At 40.1% G+C, this 22,229-nt stretch overlaps 1 protein-coding gene across 2 annotated transcripts in view; it reads left to right on the top strand.

The window, feature by feature from the left end:
• Positions 1 to 22,229, top strand: part of whrna (whirlin a) — a 161,943-nt gene that overhangs the window by 49,908 nt on the left and 89,806 nt on the right. For both annotated transcript variants that reach the window (XM_071350758.1, XM_071350756.1), the window contains exons 2-3: positions 18,211 to 18,429; positions 18,875 to 19,000. In XM_071350758.1, the coding sequence (XP_071206859.1) occupies positions 18,211 to 18,429; positions 18,875 to 19,000 (345 nt within the window). The remainder of the gene's footprint in view (positions 1 to 18,210; positions 18,430 to 18,874; positions 19,001 to 22,229) is intronic.

Below are 22,229 nucleotides of genomic sequence, written 5' to 3'. Positions count from 1 at the left end.
TATAAAATTAAAGACGGAGAATCGTTATTGTCTTTACCAGAGATAAACAAAAAGAAGCTCTCGTCCATATGCGCATGGAAACACTACAGCCAAAATGGGAGCCACTTAGAAGAACTACAACTTCTACCTCATTTTTACAAAAACCAGCCTGAAACTCTTTCTAAAGACCGTTGACATCTAGTGGAAGCCCTAGGAACTGCAATCTGGGAGGATTTCGCCTTATAATAAAAGTGACAGTCATTGAAAATAGTGGTAGGCTGAAAATGTTTTTTTTTTTTAAAGGTTTGTCCTCTGGGTTTCGCCTGCCATTTCAGTTCTGTTATATTCACAGACATTATTTTAACAGTTTTAGAAACTTTAGAAACTCTACCAATTATATGCATATCATAGCTTCTGGGCCTGAGTAACAGGCAGTTTACTTTGGGCACGCTTTTAATTCGGACGTCAAAATACTGCCCCCTAGCCCAAAGAGGCTAGGCTAACAGTACATAAACAGCTGTAGACTGAATGTTCCTGGGTAGTCTTCTTCTTCAAGAGGAATGAGTTTCAGAGGGTCTCACCATTTTCTGGTATTGTAGTCTTCAAACCATTTCGTAACGTATTCAGCTCGCGCTGCACGTATACTGGTCTTTAGTTTTAAACCATTTCTCAGCCGTGTAGCCACCGCTCCACGCTGTCTGGTCTGTAGAGATTCCAACCATTTCAACATGTGGATGATCCTCACGTTCTCTGGTCTAATATGTTAATTCATCAGCAAGTCCTTTAAGCCCTTGCCTTGGAAGGCGGTTCCATCCCGTTGCCACAATGTCTGTGCTCACGTGGACGTGGTTACTGACTTGGCAAAAGTCTATGAGAAAAAACATTATCTCATTTAGAGGCTAAAATCACATTTAATCTTCTCACAAATAGTTTCATATTTACTGATATAAGTTTTACAACATTTAGATGTAAACCTGACACCTTGAATACATACACTTTCAGAGATACAGTTATTTAGTTATACCGTCCTTAATGATATCACATAACAACAACTGATTTGATATGATGTCCCACCAACCATTTCCCATATTATTTACTTTAGAAATATTGTTTCAATGTCCAACCTTTTGATGTTACAGTACTGCAAAATCTCTCTCTGTTGTAACAAAGGGATTTTTAACTTCCATTTCTGCAGAGTGGGAGAGAGTTCCTGCAAGGTATTTATGACCGTAATAAAACTGTCCGAATCCCCCAGGAGTGGGGGGGTCTTGAAACCTTTGGTTAGCCAGCACCTTTGGTCTCCATCCAGGAGGGCAAGTCATGACAGCATTTAGCACTGTATGAAAATGGCATGTATTATACCATTCATACACCATTAATATACCTTTGATATGTCATTCATATACTGTACCATTCATACATGGTAAGTTAAACACCAGCAATGGATCATACAATATTCTGTCTTTTCCAGAAATGCCAATTCTTGCAATGAGGGAGGAGAAATGAGAAATACATGATAGTGTCCAGGTTAAGTATGTACTGTATGTCTAATGAGAGAATAGACTGGCCCTCATCAACATTTCACCTCATAAGCAGCTTATTTGTAAAAAATTGTAGATCTGCATTTCCTGGAATGAGACAATTATAGGGTGGAACCAATGGCAGAATGAATCAAATTGTTCTTACTTTCCTGCGTTTGGAGCAAAGCGCTGATAATTACTCTGAAAGCATTGCATTTTATATTTCAGACGCCTTTCCAATGCCGGCGGGGGGAGGTGGAGAGCGAATTGTTAAAGTGTGGCAGTACATTATTGTGTCTGTGAGCATATGGACAGTAATTGATCCGCTGTTGCTGATGATAGGAGAAACCGCCAGGCACCAGGCCCACCTGAGGCCCCAAATCTGCATTCACATTTCTAAGAAAAGGAGCTCATTCATTTGGCTAGTGTTTAATGAATAGTTTTTGGGATCCATGGCAAACAGATTGCTGTGGTAGTTTTTACGCTGCGGTGAAGGTGATTCATAGCACTTCAGGGGTGACTCCCAAATGGCAGCCTATTCACTATCGTGCCCTGGCCAATACTATGTGGGACGCAGCCCAGCAGTTCTCCTTTAGTTCACTACATTCTGTCTCATTGGCCTTTAAAGTGCCACTTAAGCAGCCTTGGAGTCTCATAACAACTGATGTAGCCCGGCTCATTAAGCTAGCTGCTCCCCAGTAGTCCTGATGTCGGCCATCTACAGTTGAAGTTGGAAGTTTACATACACTTAGGTTGGAGTTATCAAAACTTGCTTTTCAACCACTCCACACATTTCTTGTTAACAAACTATAGTTTTGGCAAGTTGGTTAGGACATTTACTTTGTGCATGACACAAGTAATTTTTCCAACAATTGTTTACAGACAGATTATTTCACTTATAATTCACGGTATCACAATTCCAATGGGTCAGAAGTTTACATACACTAAGTTGACTGTGGCTTTAAATAGCTTGGAATATTCCAGAAAATTATATAATGGCTTTAGAAGCTTCTGATAGGCTAATTGACATCATTTGAGTCAATTGTAGGTGTACCTGTGGATGTATTTCAAGGCCTATCTTCAAACTCTGTGCTTCTTTGCTTGACATCATGGGAAAATCAAAAGAAATCAGCCAAGACCACAGAAAGACAATTGTAGACCTCCACATGTCTGGTTCATCCTTGGGAGCAATTTCCAAACCCCTGAAGGTACGACGTTCATCTGTACAAACAATAGAACGCAAGTATAAACACCATGGGACCAGGCAGCCGTCATACCGCTCAGGAAGGAGACGCGTTCTGTCTCCTAGAGATGAACGTACTTTGGTGCAAAGTGCAAATCAATCCCAGAACAACAGCAAAGGACCTTGTGAAGATGCTGGAGGAAACAGGTACAAAAGTATCTATATCCACAGTAAAACGAGTCCTATATCAACATAACCCGAAAGGCCGCTCAGCAAGGAAGAAGCCAGTGCTCCAAAACCGCCATAAAAAAGCCAGACTGGTTTGCAACTGCACATGGGGACAAAGATCATACTTTTTGGAGAAATGTCCTCTGGTCTGATGAAACAAAAATAGAACTGTTTGGCCATAATGACCATTGTTATGTTAGGAGGAAAAAGGGGGAGGCTTGCAAGCCGAAGAACACCATTCCAACCGTGAAGCACGGGGGTGGCAGCATCATGTTGTGGGGGTGCTTTGCTGCAGGAGGGACTGGTGCACTTCACAAATAGATGGCATCATGAGGGAGGAAAATTATGTGGATATATTGAAGCAACATCTCAAGACATCAGTCAGGAAGTTAAAGCTTGGTCGCAAATGGGTCTTCCAAATGGACAATGACCCCAAGCATATTTCCAAAGTTGTGGCAAAATGGCTTAAGGACAACAAAGTCAAGGTATTGGAGTGGCCATCACAAAGCCCTGACCTCAATCCCATAGAACATTTGTGGGCAGAAATGAAAAAGTGTGTGCGAGCAAGGAGGCCTACAAACCGTACTCAGTTACACCAGCTCTGTCAGGAGGAATGAGCCAAAATTCACCCAACTTATTGTGGGAGGCTTGTGGAAGGCTACCCGAAACGTTTGACCCAAGTTAAACAATTTAAACGCAATGCTACCAAATACTAATTGAGTGTATGTAAACTTCTGACCCACTGGGAATGTGATGAAAGAAATAAAAGCTGAAATAACTATTATTCTGACATTTCACATTCTTAAAATAAAGTGGTGATCCTAACTGACCTAAGACAGGGAATTTTTACTAGGATTAAATGTCAGCAATTGTGAAAAACAGAGTAAATATATTTGGCTAAGGTGTATGTAAACTTACGACTTCAACTGAAAGTATTCACACCCCTGAGTAAATACTTTGTAGGAGCACCTTTGGCAGCAATTACAGCTGTGAGTCTTTCTGGGTAAATTGCTAAAATGTACCACACCAGGATTGTGCAACATTTGGAACATTCTTCAAACTCTGTCAAATTGGTTGTTGATCATTGCTAGACAACCGTTTTCAGGTCTTGCCATAGATTTTCAAGTAGATTTGAGTCAAAGCTGTAACTCTGTCAGGAGGAATGAGCCAAAATTCACCCAACGTATTGTGGGAAGCTTGTGGAAGGCTACCCGAAACGTTTGACCCAAGTTAAACAATTTAAAGGCAATGCTACCAAATACTAATTGAGTGTATGTAAACTTCTGCCCCACTGGGAATGTGATGAAATAAATAAAAGCTGAAATAAATCATTATCTCTACTATTATTCTGACATTTCACATTCTTAAAATAAAGTGGTGATCCTAACTGATCTAAGACAGGGAATTTAATTGGGATTAAATGTCAGGATTTGTGAAAAACTGAGTTTAAATGTATTTGGCTAAGGTGTATGCAAACTTCCGGCTTCAACTGTAGGTCTGTTGAACACATTAGATGAGGTTGGTTATTGTCAGTTACCATGGCTGTTTATTACTCATTGATTTAAAAGGGGTTTATCAATAAATGTTGCTTCAGAGGTGGGATCTTGCTATCAGCCGGTGTGTTCATGTTAAGATAGAGTACAAAAGGGCCAATAGTGAAGGAATCTGTAGATCCAGACAGAGAAATTTCTCTCTCTCTCTCTTTCGGAGTAAATATATGTGACCACTAGGATGCATTGTAAATAACCACAGCTGAGAGATGCGACTCTCGATAGAGGAGAGATGGAGCGAGGGAGGAGTAGAGGTATGGGAGGAGAGGTTGATTAATGAGGGAAGAATTCGTGGAAGGGGGTAACGGGGCCCCTCTGTCCTGCCACTCAGGGGCCAGATCAATATATCCCAGGCCCCTTAAATCTCTCACATATGGGTCCATGTGACTCAGACACATTCCCCGGCTATCAAACAGTTAATCAAATGGAATGGTTGCTGTAGTGAGTCTGAAGGACTGAGGCCCAGTACACACTCAGGTTGTACAGCTGATGTACAATGCATTTTACACAACGATTGTGATACAACTAATAGTTTTTTGTTACAACAAAGAGTTTGTCTGTGCAAAGATATTGACACAACCATTGTGTTCTGTCTCCACAACGTTTGTGTGTAAATATTTTTCTGCCGAAAAACTCTACCTTGTATCACAACCGATGTGTGCCAAATGGGTTGTAGGCTTACATCAATTGTAGAACAAGAGAATCACTGGAATGGGAAGAAAGTTGAGATAAGAGAGAGTGGCAGAGAGAGAGAGTGGCAGAGAGAGAGAGAGAGTGAGAGAGTGAGAGAGCGAGAGAGATTGATTGGGGGATGGATGGATTGGCTGAGAGAGTGATGGGAGCTGAGGAGGCTGGAAGCTACTTGCATTGTAGATATCTCCTTGTGATTGATGCCTCCAGTCTATTAAGTCTGTGAATGGCCTTGTCAATTAGTCATTCATCCATCTAAGTGTTTACATCAGTCCATCTAGCATTAGCATGAAACAGTCAGCTCCTGTATACACTAAATATGTGCACGCACATGTGCAAGCACACACAGGCACAAGCAAGCACACACAGGCACACACATCAAAGATATCTACACATTGTACTAGAATGTGCACAGACTCACGGGGAAAAGCTGGCGCTGTATACTGTCAAAAATATTTTATACATGTGTGCTCATAGCCACATGCAAAAAAGAACGTGCTTGATTGACTCACTGACAATCAAATAAAACTAATTTGAGAGTTTAAATCTGAACAAAAAGGTAATGTTCATTTGAGAATAGAACACAGAAACACAGACAAATTAGAGACAGATTCCTTTCCCCTCTTTATTGCAGGATTGTGATCTGTGATTTATCAACATTGACCCCAGTTCATCTTGAATAATAGTTTTAAGTTAACAATGAAATCAAGTTTAAACACTTCACTTGAAAGAATCAAAACTATTTCATATAAGTGTACAATTAAGCTAACTCATATGTGAAGGTTAGACATATTAGTAACACATAGGCTATTAATAATAAAGCATCATTTCAGGTGAACAAAAAAAAAGTCAACACCAGAGGTGTCTAACCTCACTCCACTGATCTCTGATCTACTGGGGGAGCAGACTTCTGTTCCAGCCCAGCGATAGCACACTTGATTATCAACTAATTAGGTTTTATAAGTTGAATCAGGTGTGTTAGTGCTAGGCTGGAACAGAAGCCTGCACACCCAGCAGGGTTGGCCTGCTACAGTTGTAATATGTTTATATATTGTATGTGACTTTTATTTTTCTTTACCAAATTTGCTAACATGGGTACACATACTGTAGCTTTGGTCATCATGCCATCATGCCAGCAAAGACAGGAACGTCTCCTTTTGTGACAATTTTGATTTGCTGTGGGAGCAACCAACACTCTTTAAAAGAGATTGGATTCACCCTAAACGCAGGGGTTCCAGGATTATCTCCATCAATATAGTGAACTGTTTAAGAGACTGACGGTCTGGGTTTGGTAGGGCTCCAGTCCTCCCTGTCATAATAAGCAACAGAGGACATGGAAATCAGATTATATCCCAGAGAAATAGAAGTGTAGTAAATGTAATTAACCTCATCTATGTTCCTTTAACTGTCAGCTCCGGAAGTATTGTCTGCAATAAATCTAATGCACATAGAATTTCATTCCACTGTAACTGTCTGCCTTAGGAAGAAGCCCACTGTGGGCAGCCCACTCAGTACCATTGACTCAAATATAAAGGTCTCTGACATGTCTACTTCGGATCAGCCTCTCAGAATAGCACTAAAAACAAACAAGCAACCCAGAAAAACAACTTATTAACATCAGAAAACATTCATATTCTGGCCATCTCTGAAACACACTTACAGTGCATTCGGAAAGAATTCAGACCCCGTTACAGTCTTATTCTAAAATAGATTACATTGTTTTTTCCATCATCAATGTACACACAATACCCCATAATGACAAAGCAAAAAACGTTTTTCAGAATTTTTTGCTAATAAAAAAAACTAAAAACTGATATCACATTTACATACAGTTGAAGTTGGAAGTTTACATACACCTTAGCCAAATACAGTTTTTCACAATTCCTGACATTTAATCCTAGTAAAAATTCCCTGTCTTAGGTCAGTTAGGATCACCACTTTTTTATAAGAATGTGAAATATCAGAATAATACCAGAGAGAATTATTTATTTCAGCTTTTATTTCTTTCATCATATTCCCAGTGGGTTAGAAGTTTACATACTCTCAATTAGTATTTGGTAGCATTGCCTTTAAATTGTTTAACTTGGGTCAAATGTTTCGGATAGCCTTCCACAAGCTTCCCACAATAAGTTGGGTGAATTTTGGCCCATTCCTCCTGACAGAGCTGGTGTAACTGAGTCAGGTTTGTAGGCCTCCTTGCTCGCACACACGTTTTCAGTTCTGCCCACACATTTTCTATGGGATTGAGGTCAGGGCTTTGTGATGGCCACTCCAATACCTTGACTTTGTTGTCCTTAAGCCATTTTGCCACAACTTTGGAAGTATGCTTGGGGTCATTGTCCACTTGGAAACCTATTTGCGACCAAGCTTTAACTTCCTGACTGATGTCTTGAGTTGTTGATTCAATATATCCACATAACTTTCCTCCCTCATGATGCCATCTATTTTGTGAAGTGCACCAGTCCCTCCTGCAGCAAAGCACCCCCACAACATGATGCTGCCACCCCGTGCTTCACGGTTGGGATGAGGTTCTTCGGCTTGCAAGCCTCCCCCTTTTTCCTCCAAACATAACAATGGTCATTATGGCCAAACAGTTCTATTTTTGTTTCATCAGACCAGAGGACATTTCTCCAAAATGTACAATCTTTGTCCCCATGTGCAGTTGCAAACCATAGTCTGGCTTTTTTATGACAGTTTTGGAGCACTGGCTTCTTCCTTGCAGAGCGGCCTTTCAGGTTATGTCGATATAGGACTCGTTTTACTGTGGATATAGATACTATTGTGTCTGTTTCCTCCAAAATCTTCACGTCCTTTGCTGTTGTTCTGGGATTGATTTGCACTTTTCGCACCAAAGTACGTTCATCTCTAGGAGGCAGAACACGTCTCCTTCCTGATCGGTATGAAGGCTGCCTGGTCCCATGGTGTTCATACTTGTGTACTATTGTTTGAAAAGATGACCCTGGTACCTTCAGGGGTTTGAAAATTGCTCCCAAGGATGAACCAGACTTGTGGAGGTCTACATTTTTTTTTCTGTGGTCTTGGCTGATGTCTTTTGATTTTCCCATGATGTCAAGCAATGAGGCACTGAGTTTGAAGGTAGGCCTTGAAATACATCCACAGGTACACCTCCAATTGACTCTGATGATGTCAATTAGCCTATCAGAAGCTTCTAAAGCCATGACATAATTTTCTGGAATTTTCCAAGCTGTTTAAAGGCACAGTCAACTTAGTGTATGTAAACTTCTGACCCACTGGAATTGTGATACAGTGAATTATAAGTGAAATAATCTGTCTGGAAACAATTACTGTAAAAATCACTTGTGTCATGCACAAAGTAGATGTCCTAACTGACTTGCCAAAACTATAGTTTGTTAACAAGAAATTTGTGGAGTGGTTGAAAAACCGAGTTTTAATGACTCCAACCTAAGTGTATGTAAACTTCTGACTTCAACTGTATGTATTCAGACCCTTTACTCATCATCTTTGGCAGCTATTACAGCCTTGAGTCTTCTTGGGTATGACGCTACAAGCTTGACACACCTCTATTTTTGGAGTTTCTCCCATTCTTCTCTGCAGATCCTCTCAAGTTCTGTCAGGTTGGATGGTGTGCATTGCTGCACAGCTATATTTAGGTCTCTCCAGAGATGTTCGGTTGGGTTCATGTTGATCCATTCATCTTTGCCTCGATCCGGACTAGTCTCCCTGTCCCTGCTGCTGAAAAACATCCTCACAGCATGATGCTGCCACCACCATGCTTCACCTTAAGGATGGTGCCAGGTTTCCTCCATATGTGACGCTCTGGCATTCAGGCCAAAGAGTTCAATCTTGGTTTCATCAGACCAGCGAATCTTGTTTCTCATGGTCTGAGAGTATTTAGGTGCCTTTTGGCAAACTCCAAGCGGGCTTTTATGTGCCTTTTACTGAGGAGTAGCTTCCGTCTGGAAACTACCAGAAAGGCCTGATTGGTGGAGTGCTGCAGAGATGGTTGTCCTTCTGGAAGGTTCTCCCATCTCCACCGAGGAACTCTGGAGCTCTGTCAGGTGACCATCGGGTTCTTGGTCAACTTCCTGACCAAGGCCCTTCTCACCCGATTGCTCAGTTTGGCCAGGCGGCTGGCTCTCGGAAGAGTCTTGGTGGTTCCAAACTTATTCCATTTAAGAATGATGTGTGTTCTTAGGGACCTTCAAAGCTGCAGAAATGTTATGGTACCCTTCCCCAGATCTGTGCCTCGACACAATCCTGTCTCGGAGCGGATACTGCTTTCGCTTTGTCATTATAGGGCATTGTGTGTAGATTGTAAGGCTTTAACTTAACAAAATGTGGGAAAAGTGTAGGGGTCGGAATACTTTCCAAAGGCACTGTAGATAATTTGATGCAATAGTAACTATACAAGGTTATAGAATATATAGGAAATATAGAAATGCAAATGGAGGAGGTGTTGCCATGCATCTCCAGAGTCATATTCCTGTTAAGCTGAGAGAGGATCTCATGTCAGATGATGTGGAACTAATATGGCTACATGTTCATCTGCCTCACCTGAAGCTTATTCTTGTAGGAAGTTGCTATAGACCACCAAGTGCTAAAAGTCAGTATTTGGACTATATGTGTGAAATGTTGGAAAATGTATGCGATATCAATAGAGAGGTATATTTTCTGGGTGACCTAAATATTGACTGGTTGTCATCAAACTGCCCACTGAAAAAGAAGCTCCAAGCTGTAACCAGTGACTGCGATCTGGTTCAAGTCATTAGTTAACCTACCAGGGTATTTACAAACAGAACTGGAAATAAATCATCCACGTTTATTGATCAAAACTTTACTAATGTTGGAGAAATCTGCTCTAAAGCAGTATCCACACCCATCGGATATAGTGATCATAATTGAATAGTTCCAAAAATTTCACCTAAAATTGTGTATAAATGCTCATACAAGAGGTTTTGCAATGATTCCTATGTCGAAGATGTGAAATATCTGCACTTGAAGCATTTATGAAACTGCTTCTTCTGGTTACTGATAGGCATGCACCCATCAAGAAACTAGCAATAGTAACTAGTAATAGTAACTAGTAATAGGCTGGTGCTAAATATCTCAACTTAAAAGCATAATTTTTCTGACAAATCCCTCTCTCAACGCTAAACCTCATTTAGATCTATTATTGAATTATGTGGCTATTGAGCAAGTTGAGGAGACTAAACTGCTCGGTGTAACCCTAGATAGCAAGCTTTCACGATCAAAACATATATACACTCAATGGTTACTAAAATGGGAAGAGGTCTGTCCATGATAGGGCGTTGCTCTGCCTTCTTGACATCTCAGTCGACCAGACAGGTTCTACAGGCCCTAGTTTTGTCACACTACTGCCCAGCTGTGTGGTCATGTGCGGCAAAGAAGGATAGTTGGTCTAGAACAAAGCAGCACGTTTCGCACTTAGATGTACACGGATGGAAGATGTCAGTACCATGCATGTCAATCTATCCTGGCTCAAAGTTGAGGAGGATTGATTGCATCACTATTGGTCTTTGTGTGAGGTATTGATGTGTTGAAGGTACCGAACTGTCTGATCAAGCAGCTGGCACAGTTCGGACACTCATCGGTATGCAAAGACATGCAACCAGAGTTGTCTTCAGTTCCCAGGTCCAGAACAGAGGCTGGAAAAAGCACAGTATTAAATAGAACCATGACTACATGGAACTCTCTGCCACCCCAGGTAACTCAAGCTAGCAATAAAACCAGTTAAAAAAAACAGATAAAAGAACACCTTATGTATTAGACCTAAATATAATGTGAATGTACTGATATGTAGGCTATGTGTGACGTTGTAAATGTATGTAGTTCAGTCCTTGACTAATAATGTTCTGTACTATGTATTATGTCATGTTTCATGTGGACCCCATGAAGAGTAGCTGCTGCTTTTAAATAAATACAACATACCAAACCAATGCAAATGTCCTTTCTGGCCCAACTGTATCCCCCCCTCTCATTTGTTGACTTTGTAATCATATAATCACATTCTGAACATTCTAAACACATGCCACTGCCAGCAAAGACCCAAATACTTCTTATGATCCTCTAATTGGCCCTCTTTTGTTAAGCTAATGTTTACACATGCTCTGTTTAGTACGTCTGTGTTTCTGTTCCCCTGTCGATGCTAACGCTAACGTTAACACACACACACACACACACACACACACACACACACACACACACACACACACACACACACACACACACACACACACACACACACACACACACACACACACACACACACACACACACACACACACACACACACACACACACACACACACACACATTCCTCTCTTTCTCACGGAGCACTGAGCTGTTTCCCCCGTTCCTGTTCATCTCTCAGATGTTTTATAAGTCCCTTCGGACACAGCGGTAAATACACAGGGAGTGGCAGTGTGTGCGTGTGTGTGCATTCATGTGTGCATGCCGGTTAAACGAACCTGCCAAGCGCCGCCAATTACCGGGAACAATTAGCCTTGAGTGTTCCACTATAGGAGCCAAGACGTCCCCGTAGCCCTCTAAAAACAGTTTTACCAGGATACAAGGGAAGAGCCTTTTCTCTGGGTGGCATAAATCCATTGGTCCTTCTAGAGGCTGTCCCTACCACAACCCTTTTATCTGAGACACACACACACACACGCACACGCACATGCACACACGCGCATAGTAGAATGTAGAATATATGGGTGTGTCTGGATTTTCATTAGGGAACTTGTTTTTTACAGTCTTGCCTGATTGCCACTGTATATTACTTGGCTTTACCATTTCTTCTTATTTCCCTTTATTTCCCATTACCACCCTTTATGTGTCGTTGGTGTGGGCCTTACCGATGCACTCCATCAGGCACCGTCCCAGGCCGTACTTTCCTGCTGGGACACACCACATTAGGACCGCTGCTGCTGCCACTGTAGAGAAGCTCTGCTCTAAATTACTGTTACCCCCCTCTTCTCTTTTCCCTCTCTCTCCCTTCCCTTCTTCGACCTTCCCCCCCTTCTGCCTCTCCTCACATCCCCCCTTCCTAATTGCTACTCTACCAAACTGTATCTGCCCTTTCAGTTTCCATTTAATCTAAACAGTTAATTTTCCGGCTTCCTATCCTCTTTCCCCTAAATGCAAAGGAACGTTTCTGGTCCCAGCAAGGCGGCACGTACCAGAGAGAGAGAGCCTGTTGGATCACATAAATCATAGCAGTACAGACTCAGAGGCTGCTTGGCAAAGACATACATCTACTCCCTTACTGTCAGACTCACTAGAATATGAAGTCTGTTCCTTTATCTGCATCTCCTCCTCTAGAATACTGATGATGTTAGTGCCACAATAGGCTTTTCAGGTGTAATCTCCGGTGACAGAATGGAGGTAGCCAGCTAGCTGACACAAGATTTGGGTACCAAGATTATTAGGTGAGATTGATCAATTTAGAAGTGTTTGTAATGGCACATTCATAATGCATCTGTGATTGTAATGTGAACTGTAACTGTAACTAGTGTAACTAGTGCTCTGAGCCAGCTGCCAAACCCTGATGAAGGCTGTGTCTGAAATGTGTTGGTTTTAACAATAAAGAAACTTTTATTTGTTATGGCATTTTTTTGTCGGGGTGGGTAACAGGTCCAGTATTCATTTAAATTCATATATTCAGTTTACATAACATGTACCTGTGGGCTGACACTCAAAAGAAAAACAAAAGAAATACATACAAAGAAATGATCATATTGATCGCACAGGATTTTTAATAATAAAATTGGCATTTAAAGAAAAATAAACAAATGTTTTCCACTCCTTCCCTTCCCACCCCGCCTATCAACACAGGCAGTTGTCAGTCCCCCCATATCTCTATCTGCCCACCCCACCACTTATCTCGTAAGCCCCCCACCCTCCTAAACAATCGAGATGCTTTTACATGCACCCTCCTGCCCCGCCTCTCGGCGACCAGAGCAAAACCTCGCCATACCACCCTTTCCCCATAGGCTTAGATTATTTGTACAGTATGTGTTGGGCTTTATAGGTTGTTTATATTAGTTTGTACAGTATGTGTTGGGCTTTATAGGTTGTTTATATTATTTGTACAGTATGTGTTGGGCTTCATAGGTTGTTTATATTATTTGTACAGTATGTGTTGGGCTTTATAGGTTGTTTATATTAATTTATACCGTATGTGTTGTGCTTTATAGGTTGTTTATATTATTTGTACAGTATGTGTTGGGCTTTATAGGTTGTTTATATTATTTGTACAGTATGTGTTGGGCTTTATAGGTTGTTTTTATTATTTGTACAGTATGTGTTGGGCTTTATAGGTTGTTTTTATTCATTTATACCGTATGTGTTGGGCTTTATAGGTTGTTTATATTATTTATACAGTATGTGTTGGGCTTTATAGGTTGTTTATATTCATTTATACAGTATGTGTTGTGCTTTATAGGTTGTTTATATTATTTGTACAGTATGTGTTGTGCTTTATAGGTTGTTTATATTCATTTATACCGTTTGTGTTGGGCTTTATAGGTTGTTTATATTATTTGTACAGTATGTGTTGTGCTTTATAGGTTGTTTATATTAATTTATACAGTATGTGTTGGGCTTTATAGGTTGAATATATTATTTGTACAGTATGTGTTGTGCTTTATAGGTTGTTTATATTCATTTATACCGTATGTGTTGGGCTTTATAGGTTGTTTATATTATTTATACAGTATGTGTTGGGCTTTATAGGTTGTTTATATTAATTTATACAGTATGTGTTGTGCTTTATAGGTTGTTTATATTATTTGTACAGTATGTGTTGGGCTTTATAGGTTGTTTATATTATTTGTACAGTATGTGTTGGGCTTTATAGGTTGTTTATATTATTTGTATGTGTTGGGCTTTATAGGTTGTTTATATTATTTGTATGTGTTGGGCTTTATAGGTTGTTTATATTATTTGTAAAGTATGTGTTGGGCTTTATAGGTTGTTTATATTATTTGTACAGTATGTGTTGGGCTTTATAGGTTGTTTATATTATTTGTACAGTATGTGTTGGGCTTTATAGGTTGTTTATATTATTTGTATGTGTTGGGCTTTATAGGTTGTTTATATTATTTGTATGTGTTGGGCTTTATAGGTTGTTTATATTATTTGTACAGTATGTGTTGGGCTTTATAGGTTGTTTATATTATTTGTACAGTATGTGTTGGGCTTTATAGGTTGTTTATATTATTTGTACAGTATGTGTTGGGCTTTATAGGTTGTTTATATTAATTGTATAGTATGTGTTGGGCTTTATAGGTTGTTTATATTATTTGTACAGTATGTGTTGGGCTTTATAGGTTGTTTATATTCATTTATACCGTATGTGTTGGGCTTTATAGGTTGTTTATATTATTTGTACAGTATGTGTTGGGCTTTATAGGTTGTTTATATTAATTTATACAGTATGTGTTGGGCTTTATAGGTTGTTTATATTATTTGTACAGTATGTGTTGGGCTTTATAGGTTGTTTATATTATTTGTACAGTATGTGTTGGGCTTTATAGGTTGTTTATATTATTTGTACAGTATGTGTTGGGCTTTATAGGTTGTTTATATTATTTGTACAGTATGTGTTGGGCTTTATAGGTTGTTCATATTATTTATACAGTATGTGTTGGGCTTTATAGGTTGTTTATATTATTTGTACAGTATGTGTTGGGCTTTATAGGTTGTTTATATTCATTTATACCGTATGTGTTGGGCTTTATAGGTTGTTTATATTATTTGTACAGTATGTGTTGGGCTTTATAGGTTGTTTATATTATTTGTACAGTATGTGTTGGGCTTTATAGGTTGTTTATATTCATTTATACCGTATGTGTTGGGCTTTATAGGTTGTTTATATTATTTGTACAGTATGTGTTGGGCTTTATAGGTTGTTTATATTATTTGTATGTGTTGGGCTTTATAGGTTGTATATATTATTTGTACAGTATGTGTTGGGCTTTATAGGTTGTTTATATTCATTTATACCGTATGTGTTGGGCTTTATAGGTTGTTTATATTATTTGTACAGTATGTGTTGGGCTTTATAGGTTGTTTATATTATTTGTACAGTATGTGTTGGGCTTTATAGGTTGTTTATATTATTTGTATGTGTTGGGCTTTATAGGTTGTTTATATTATTTGTACAGTATGTGTTGGGCTTTATAGGTTGTTTATATTATTTGTACAGTATGTGTTGGGCTTTATAGGTTGTTTATATTATTTGTATGTGTTGGGCTTTATAGGTTGTTTATATTATTTGTACAGTATGTGTTGGGCTTTATAGGTTGTTTATATTATTTGTATGTGTTGGGCTTTATAGGTTGTTTATATTATTTGTACAGTATGTGTTGGGCTTTATAGGTTGTTTATATTATTTGTACAGTATGTGTTGGGCTTTATAGGTTGTTTATATTATTTGTACAGTATGTGTTGGGCTTTATAAGTTGTTTATATTATTTGTACAGTATGTGTTGGGCTTTATAGGTTGTTTATATTATTTGTACAGTATGTGTTGGGCTTTATAGGTTGTTTATATTATTTGTACAGTATGTGTTGGGCTTCATAAGTTGTTTATATTATTTGTATGTGTTGGGCTTTATAGGTTGTTTATATTATTTGTACAGTATGTGTTGGGCTTCATAAGTTGTTTATATTATTTGTATGTGTTGGGCTTTATAGGTTGTTTATATTATTTGTATGTGTTGGGCTTTATAGGTTGTTTATATTATTTGTACAGTATGTGTTGGGCTTCATAAGTTGTTTATATTATTTGTATGTGTTGGGCTTTATAAGTTGTTTATATTATTTGTATGTGTTGGGCTTCATAAGTTGTTTATATTATTTGTATGTGTTGGGCTTCATAAGTTGTTTATATTATTTGTATGTGTTGGGCTTTATAGGTTGTTTATATTATTTGTATGTGTTGGGCTTTATAGGTTGTTTATATTATTTGTACAGTATGTGTTGGGCTTCATAAGTTGTTTATATTATTTGTATGTGTTGGGCTTTATAGGTTGTTTATATTATTTGTACAGTATGTGTTGGGCTTTATAGGTTGTTTATATTATTTGTATGTGTTGGGCTTTATAGGTTGTTTATATTATTTGTATGTGTTGGGCTTTATAGGTTGTTTATATTATTTGTATGTGTTGGGCTTTATAAGTTGTTTATATTATTTGTATGTGTTGGGCTTTATAGGGTGTTTATATTATTTGTATGTGTTGGGCTTTATAGGTTGTTTATATTATTTGTATGTGTTGGGCTTTATAAGTTGTTTATATTATTTGTATGTGTTGGGCTTTATAGGTTGTTTATATTATTTGTATGTGTTGGGCTTTATAGGTTGTTTATATTATTTGTATGTGTTGGGCTTTATAGGTTGTTTATATTATTTGTATGTGTTGGGCTTCATAAGTTGTTTATATTATTTGTATGTGTTGGGCTTTATAGGTTGTTTATATTATTTGTATGTGTTGGGCTTTATAGGTTGTTTATATTATTTGTATGTGTTGGGCTTTATAAGTTGTTTATATTATTTGTATGTGTTGGGCTTTATAGGTTGTTTATATTATTTGTATGTGTTGGGCTTTATAGGTTGTTTATATTATTTGTATGTGTTGGGCTTTGGCTGAGATGATTCTTTACACAGTCAAGTATTTTTGTCCAGGCCTCAGATGTTCCTGGACTAGCACCATTCATTCTCTCTGTGGATAATTCTGATGTTAGAGATTCTATTGGTGACTGACTGATTGAGCGATTCAAGGAGCCATCATCGTTAAGTAACATAGTAGATGCAAAGCATTGAATATTAACATTCATGCACTAAATTAATTTTGTAATTTTGTCCCAGAAGAATTGAACTGCAGAGCACTACAACATCATATGAAGAAATGTGCCTACCTGATTTATGGTACACAGTGAACAGTTGGGAGTTGGGGCTACTTTCATCGTAAAACGTTTCCTTGGTGTTAAATACAGTCTGTGAACAAATTTAAAATGTCTAAGTTGAAGGTTCAGATTACAGGATGCCAAGGTCATATTTTTCCATATTCTGTTCCAGTTAAAGGGTATAGAGAAGCATTTTTATCAACTCCCACTGTCCTACAAGAGTTTCTCAATTTCCTCAACACTTCAGTTTGCATCTCAATTCATGCTCCTTGGTTGGAGAGTGAGCCAGCGACAGTGTTTCTTTACCAGGTGCTCAGGGGGAAGCACAGGATCAACTAAGTGGACTCTGTAGATGTTGTTTCTGTCTAAGTATTTTTCAGAGGAGAACAGAAGCCTATCTGCATAACTCACAGTGCATTAGGAGCTATGTACTGTAGCACTATTTGTACTCCAACTCCCAATTGATTCTCTGTAAAGTAGGGGCTGTATTCATAAAGCGTCTCAGAGTAGGAATGCCTTTTAGATCACAATGAATAAGATTACATGGACAGTGGGGACCTGATCCTAGATCAGCACTCCTACTCTGAGACGCTTGATACATACAGCCCTAGGAGAACAGTCTGGAAGACAGGCTTTTTTAGAGTCTGACTGTTTGACTGTACAACAAAGGAATAGTATGATTTTTTCACACACTGATACATTCAACGCAACACATTGCACAAACATGATTGCAGTCACAGCAGACTATCAGAAATCAATGAGGCACAACCCAGAGTGTTTTGTCTCAGCATATCAAGTGTGTGTGTGTGTGTGTGTGTGTGTGTGTGTGTGTGTGTGTGTGTGTGTGTGTGTGTGTGTGTGTGTGTGTGTGTGTGTGTGTGTGTGTGTGTGTGTGTGTGTGTGTGTGTGTGTGTGTGTGTGTGTGTGTGTGTGTACAGGTGCATGCTTGCATGTGTGAATGTATGATTGATTGCCAGAATGGTCTGTATGTACTCCGTGCTTTGAAGTGCTTGCTCATGTATGAATAGATTATTTGGATGATTTGTGAAATATTGACTCTCATCTCTTTCCCCTGCTCTCTTCTCCTCCCCTACTCCCCACTCTCCTCTCATCCACCCTCTCCTCTCCCCTCCACCCCTCCTCTCTCTAGGTGTTGAAGGGCAGTAAGAAGCTGTCCCTGTCGGTGCAGTCGGTGGGGCGTATCCCGGGGGGTTATGTCACTAACCATGTGTACACCTGGGTGGACCCTCAGGGTCACAGTGTCCCCCCTCCCCCTGACCTCCCAGAGCACCGCAGTGCCACCCTGAGACGCACTGACAGCCAACGACGCAGCACCATGCAGATACTGCAGGAGGGAGATGAGAAGAAGGTGAGCCTGTTTACAAACATATGTAGACACACACGCGCACACACACAAATACACATATACCAGCTCTCTAGATCTGTAGGGTCTGCTGTGACGTGCATGGTTTGATCCTACAGTTGGTTGGTTGTTAGGGTGACAGGTCACTGAACACACACACAGGTGCCCACTTAGACTGAGCATTCACATTACCACTGGCCTCTGAAATGGCTTAGTTTAGCATGTAAGAGTGTAATTTAGTGTTGGGCGTTTCCAGATGTCAGCTGTTCATGTTTTATTGTCTCGACAAATTAGTCCACTTCACTCTTCTTAGCCAACAATAACTCACTTACAAATAGCTGCTCAATTTGTTGTAAAAAAAGACACGGCATTCAGAATCTTAGACAATGCTGGATTTTTTTTCTGTCAAATCTTTCTCTCCTCCTCCCTCCTCCCCCCACTTCTCTGTCAGGTGAACCTGGTATTGGACGATGGCCGTTCACTAGGTCTCATGATCCGGGGTGGGGCAGAGTATGCCTTGGGGATCTACATCACCGGAGTGGACCGGGGTTCTGCTGCAGAGTGTAGTGGACTTAAGGTAACCACCGACATGGCCTGCGTCCCAAATGGCACCTTTTCCCTACATAGTGCACTTCCTTTGAACCTCTTGTGACATATTTACATAGCTAGCGCAAGCTTCTGAGAATACCACCAACCCAGCTAGCACTCACACACACATACAAACATTCACAATACGTTTGATAAGACAGGCATGTTAAGGAGGTCATCAGAACTGTCCATAATGCTGAATGTCATCTGTGGCAGTTCTCCTCCTCTCTCTCCCTCCCTCTGCAGTTTATCACACATTAGGTCATTAAGGGACAGGAAAGACAGTTGGAGTGTGGGCACTGCTGAAGGATCAGACTCCCATCAGTGGCTCACACTCATGGCAGGATATTGATCCTCCGTGTTAGTAGCGACTGACAAGACCTCCCAAGGGAAATTTAGGGTGAGAGAAAGAGAGAGAAAGCAGGAGAGAGAGAGAGCAGGAGAGAGGGTGGGAGGGAGGGCGAGATAGAGAGACAGAGGTAGACAAAGATGGAGAAGGAGGCTCAAAGGCTCAACATCATCATTACATTCGAGAGGGGCTTCAAGGGAAAATGTGTCTGTTTCTTTCTCTCCATCCAACTCTCTTTGCTGTGTTCCGGACTTGTCTTTTTACCTCTGTCTGTCTCCCTCACTCCATCTCTCTCTTGCTTTCTCCTTATGCTTCATTGTCATCTTAAAGACAATTTGCCTGTGTGTGCTTGTTGAGTGGAGGGGATTGTTTTGGTTCTGTTTTTTCAGAAATCTTCAACTAGTAATTGTTTTTTTACATCTCTGAGTTTTGATGCATGGTGGTTTGATGTGATTTGATAGGGAAGGCAATGTTGTCATCTGAATATATTGAAATGGGGACATGGCTATGGACCAGTTATGTCCTCTGTTCTAGTGAGCAGTATGTAGACATTTCACTTTAGGCCACGAGGAAAAAGAAAGGGGAGGCATTGGAGCAGGATCTAAATATAGCCCAGTCTCTGATGTGTTGGGCCCATACCTTTTTTTGACAGGGGGGAGAATGAACAACGCTTCAATGGACACCTGGTATCCTGGTGCCGAGACACACGCTTTTGACGACTTTCAGGGAGCATGAGTCAAAACACGGACACACACACACTCCCACACACAATGGATTCAACATGAATCCATACAGTATGCTGCAACCTTAATGTGCGTTATTACCGTAAAACTTCAATGAAATGCTGAGTCTCAAATATCCGCCTGTCCCTTTTAATAGCTGGCCAATGGCACACATTTCAGCAAATAAAAGCCCATGCTATTATTTAAAGTTTTACAATAGTCTATTCCGGTGTACAGTTTTGTGAATTGTGGTGTTTTTCTATAATGTTCCAGCCCTGTGCTCTGTAATGGCCCCCTGTGTACTGTTATGAGGGCCAGTGGGGGGGGGGGGGGGGCTGGAGCCAGAAACCTGCTGGAGCCAGCTGGGCTGACACTTTGACTGATGGGGTTATTACAGGCGTAGCAGGCCAGGGGGCCGTCCATCTCCTCCCTTGCCCCTCTATGGGACGGACCTGGCCCTCCAGACCTGTCCCTCCGGACCTCGTTGAAGACCTTTTTGCGGCACCCGGGGTAAAGAGAGCCCTATAGGCCCTGGTAAAGGTAGTGTACTACATAGGGAAAAGGGTACCATGTGGGATGCAGGCTAGGGGCTCTATTTTAACAAATCTAACAGAATGGGTAAACTAAGTGAATAGCGGTAGCTCTGTAGCTCTGTGTGTCAGAAATATTTTTGCTACCACAATTATTGTTTGCAGTTGCTGGCGGTGGCGTGAAAGGGCTGGGTTTTTCTAAATAAACAAGTTGTGGGTGTGTCGAGGCTTGGTCCCTCACTGGCCAATCAGAATGTTAAATATGTGGTTGCTTCAAGTTGTGTATTTAAGGCATTTTATGTATTGCGTTGTCATCAACTCCAATTAGAATGTTAGTCCATTATAGCCTAGTCTGTTAATTAGCCTGCCCCATTTGCAAAATATGTTCAACATGTTTGCAGTCCATATTGTTCTAATTGCATTGCTTCAATATGGAAATACATAGTTAAACTACGGCATTCACATTGATATAGAGGCTAGGGATAGACATGGACATGCCAAACATAGTTAATAAGCAAGATACAATTTAGTAGGCTATTGATAAGGTCTTAAAAGTCAGTGTATAATTCTAATCAAATCTGAATACAAACGAAACAACAACTTACAGACTTTGGCAAAAGGTAAAGTCAACAAAACACAGTTCAAACGGTTTGTTACAGATTCTATATAGTTTTGGAAACAGAAAACTGTATGGAAATAAAATGTTTCATCGATGAGAAAATTTGCAGAATGTCGGCCAAAATCCATCTCGCACCATCTTCTCCCACTGGGCTTCCTCTCATCACCATAGTTGGTATGAGTGGAAACGCCAACCGGATGCTTCACATTTATACAGCCATATATTTTCTAGCTGTGTGTTAGCGCTCTATAGAGTGGTGAGGAAAAGGAGGAGCTCCGCAGACTCTTATACCCCTTTCAGATATATGGAATGTGGCGCCTTGAAAGTGCCTCGGCTACGGCATGTTTGTTTGTCTGAAAGGATACACTACGGCTTTTTAAATGGCACCACAACACCTTCTCTAAAGATCGTTTTGAAGCGCCACTGACCTGGCATTTAACTTCTCTGTAAAGTAATGCCACTTCTGAAGCAGGACTAAAAAAACATCATACCTTTCGCCATAGCGGAACAAGAAAGCAAGAAAGAGGGTGATGGCAAAAGCAAGCCAGTATGACAGTATGAATTGCTATGGTGATTTCAGTAAACAATCAGTGAAAATCAACATCCGGTAGAAAAACAACAGCACGGCAGATGGCAAAAGTTTAATTAATTTAACTCTGGCAACAAGTCCTGTCTACTGTGGCAGCTGACGGCATTCAAACGCCAACCTCAATGGCATTTGTGCTCTCATTGAAAACATCGAAACACATCACAAGGCAACCAGAACTGTCAATCAAATGATCTCGAGCTGCCTGCGTGCAATCTGCCTTCCTGCTGCCTGCAGACAGACCATTCGCTCCTAAGAAAAGCACTTTGAGGTTTGTTAAATACATGACTTACCAATAGATTTAGTAGAAAGCAAACACATCTATCTTCCCTACCATAAAAAACTGCAAATAAAAAATGTGTGTTATTGAGCCAACAATAATGGGCGATGCACACTTAAGCAGACCAGGATC

Source organism: Salvelinus alpinus, chromosome 18 (assembly GCF_045679555.1).
Source record: "Salvelinus alpinus chromosome 18, SLU_Salpinus.1, whole genome shotgun sequence".
NCBI lineage: Eukaryota > Metazoa > Chordata > Actinopteri > Salmoniformes > Salmonidae > Salvelinus > Salvelinus alpinus.
This window is presented reverse-complemented; position numbering and strand designations above follow the sequence as displayed.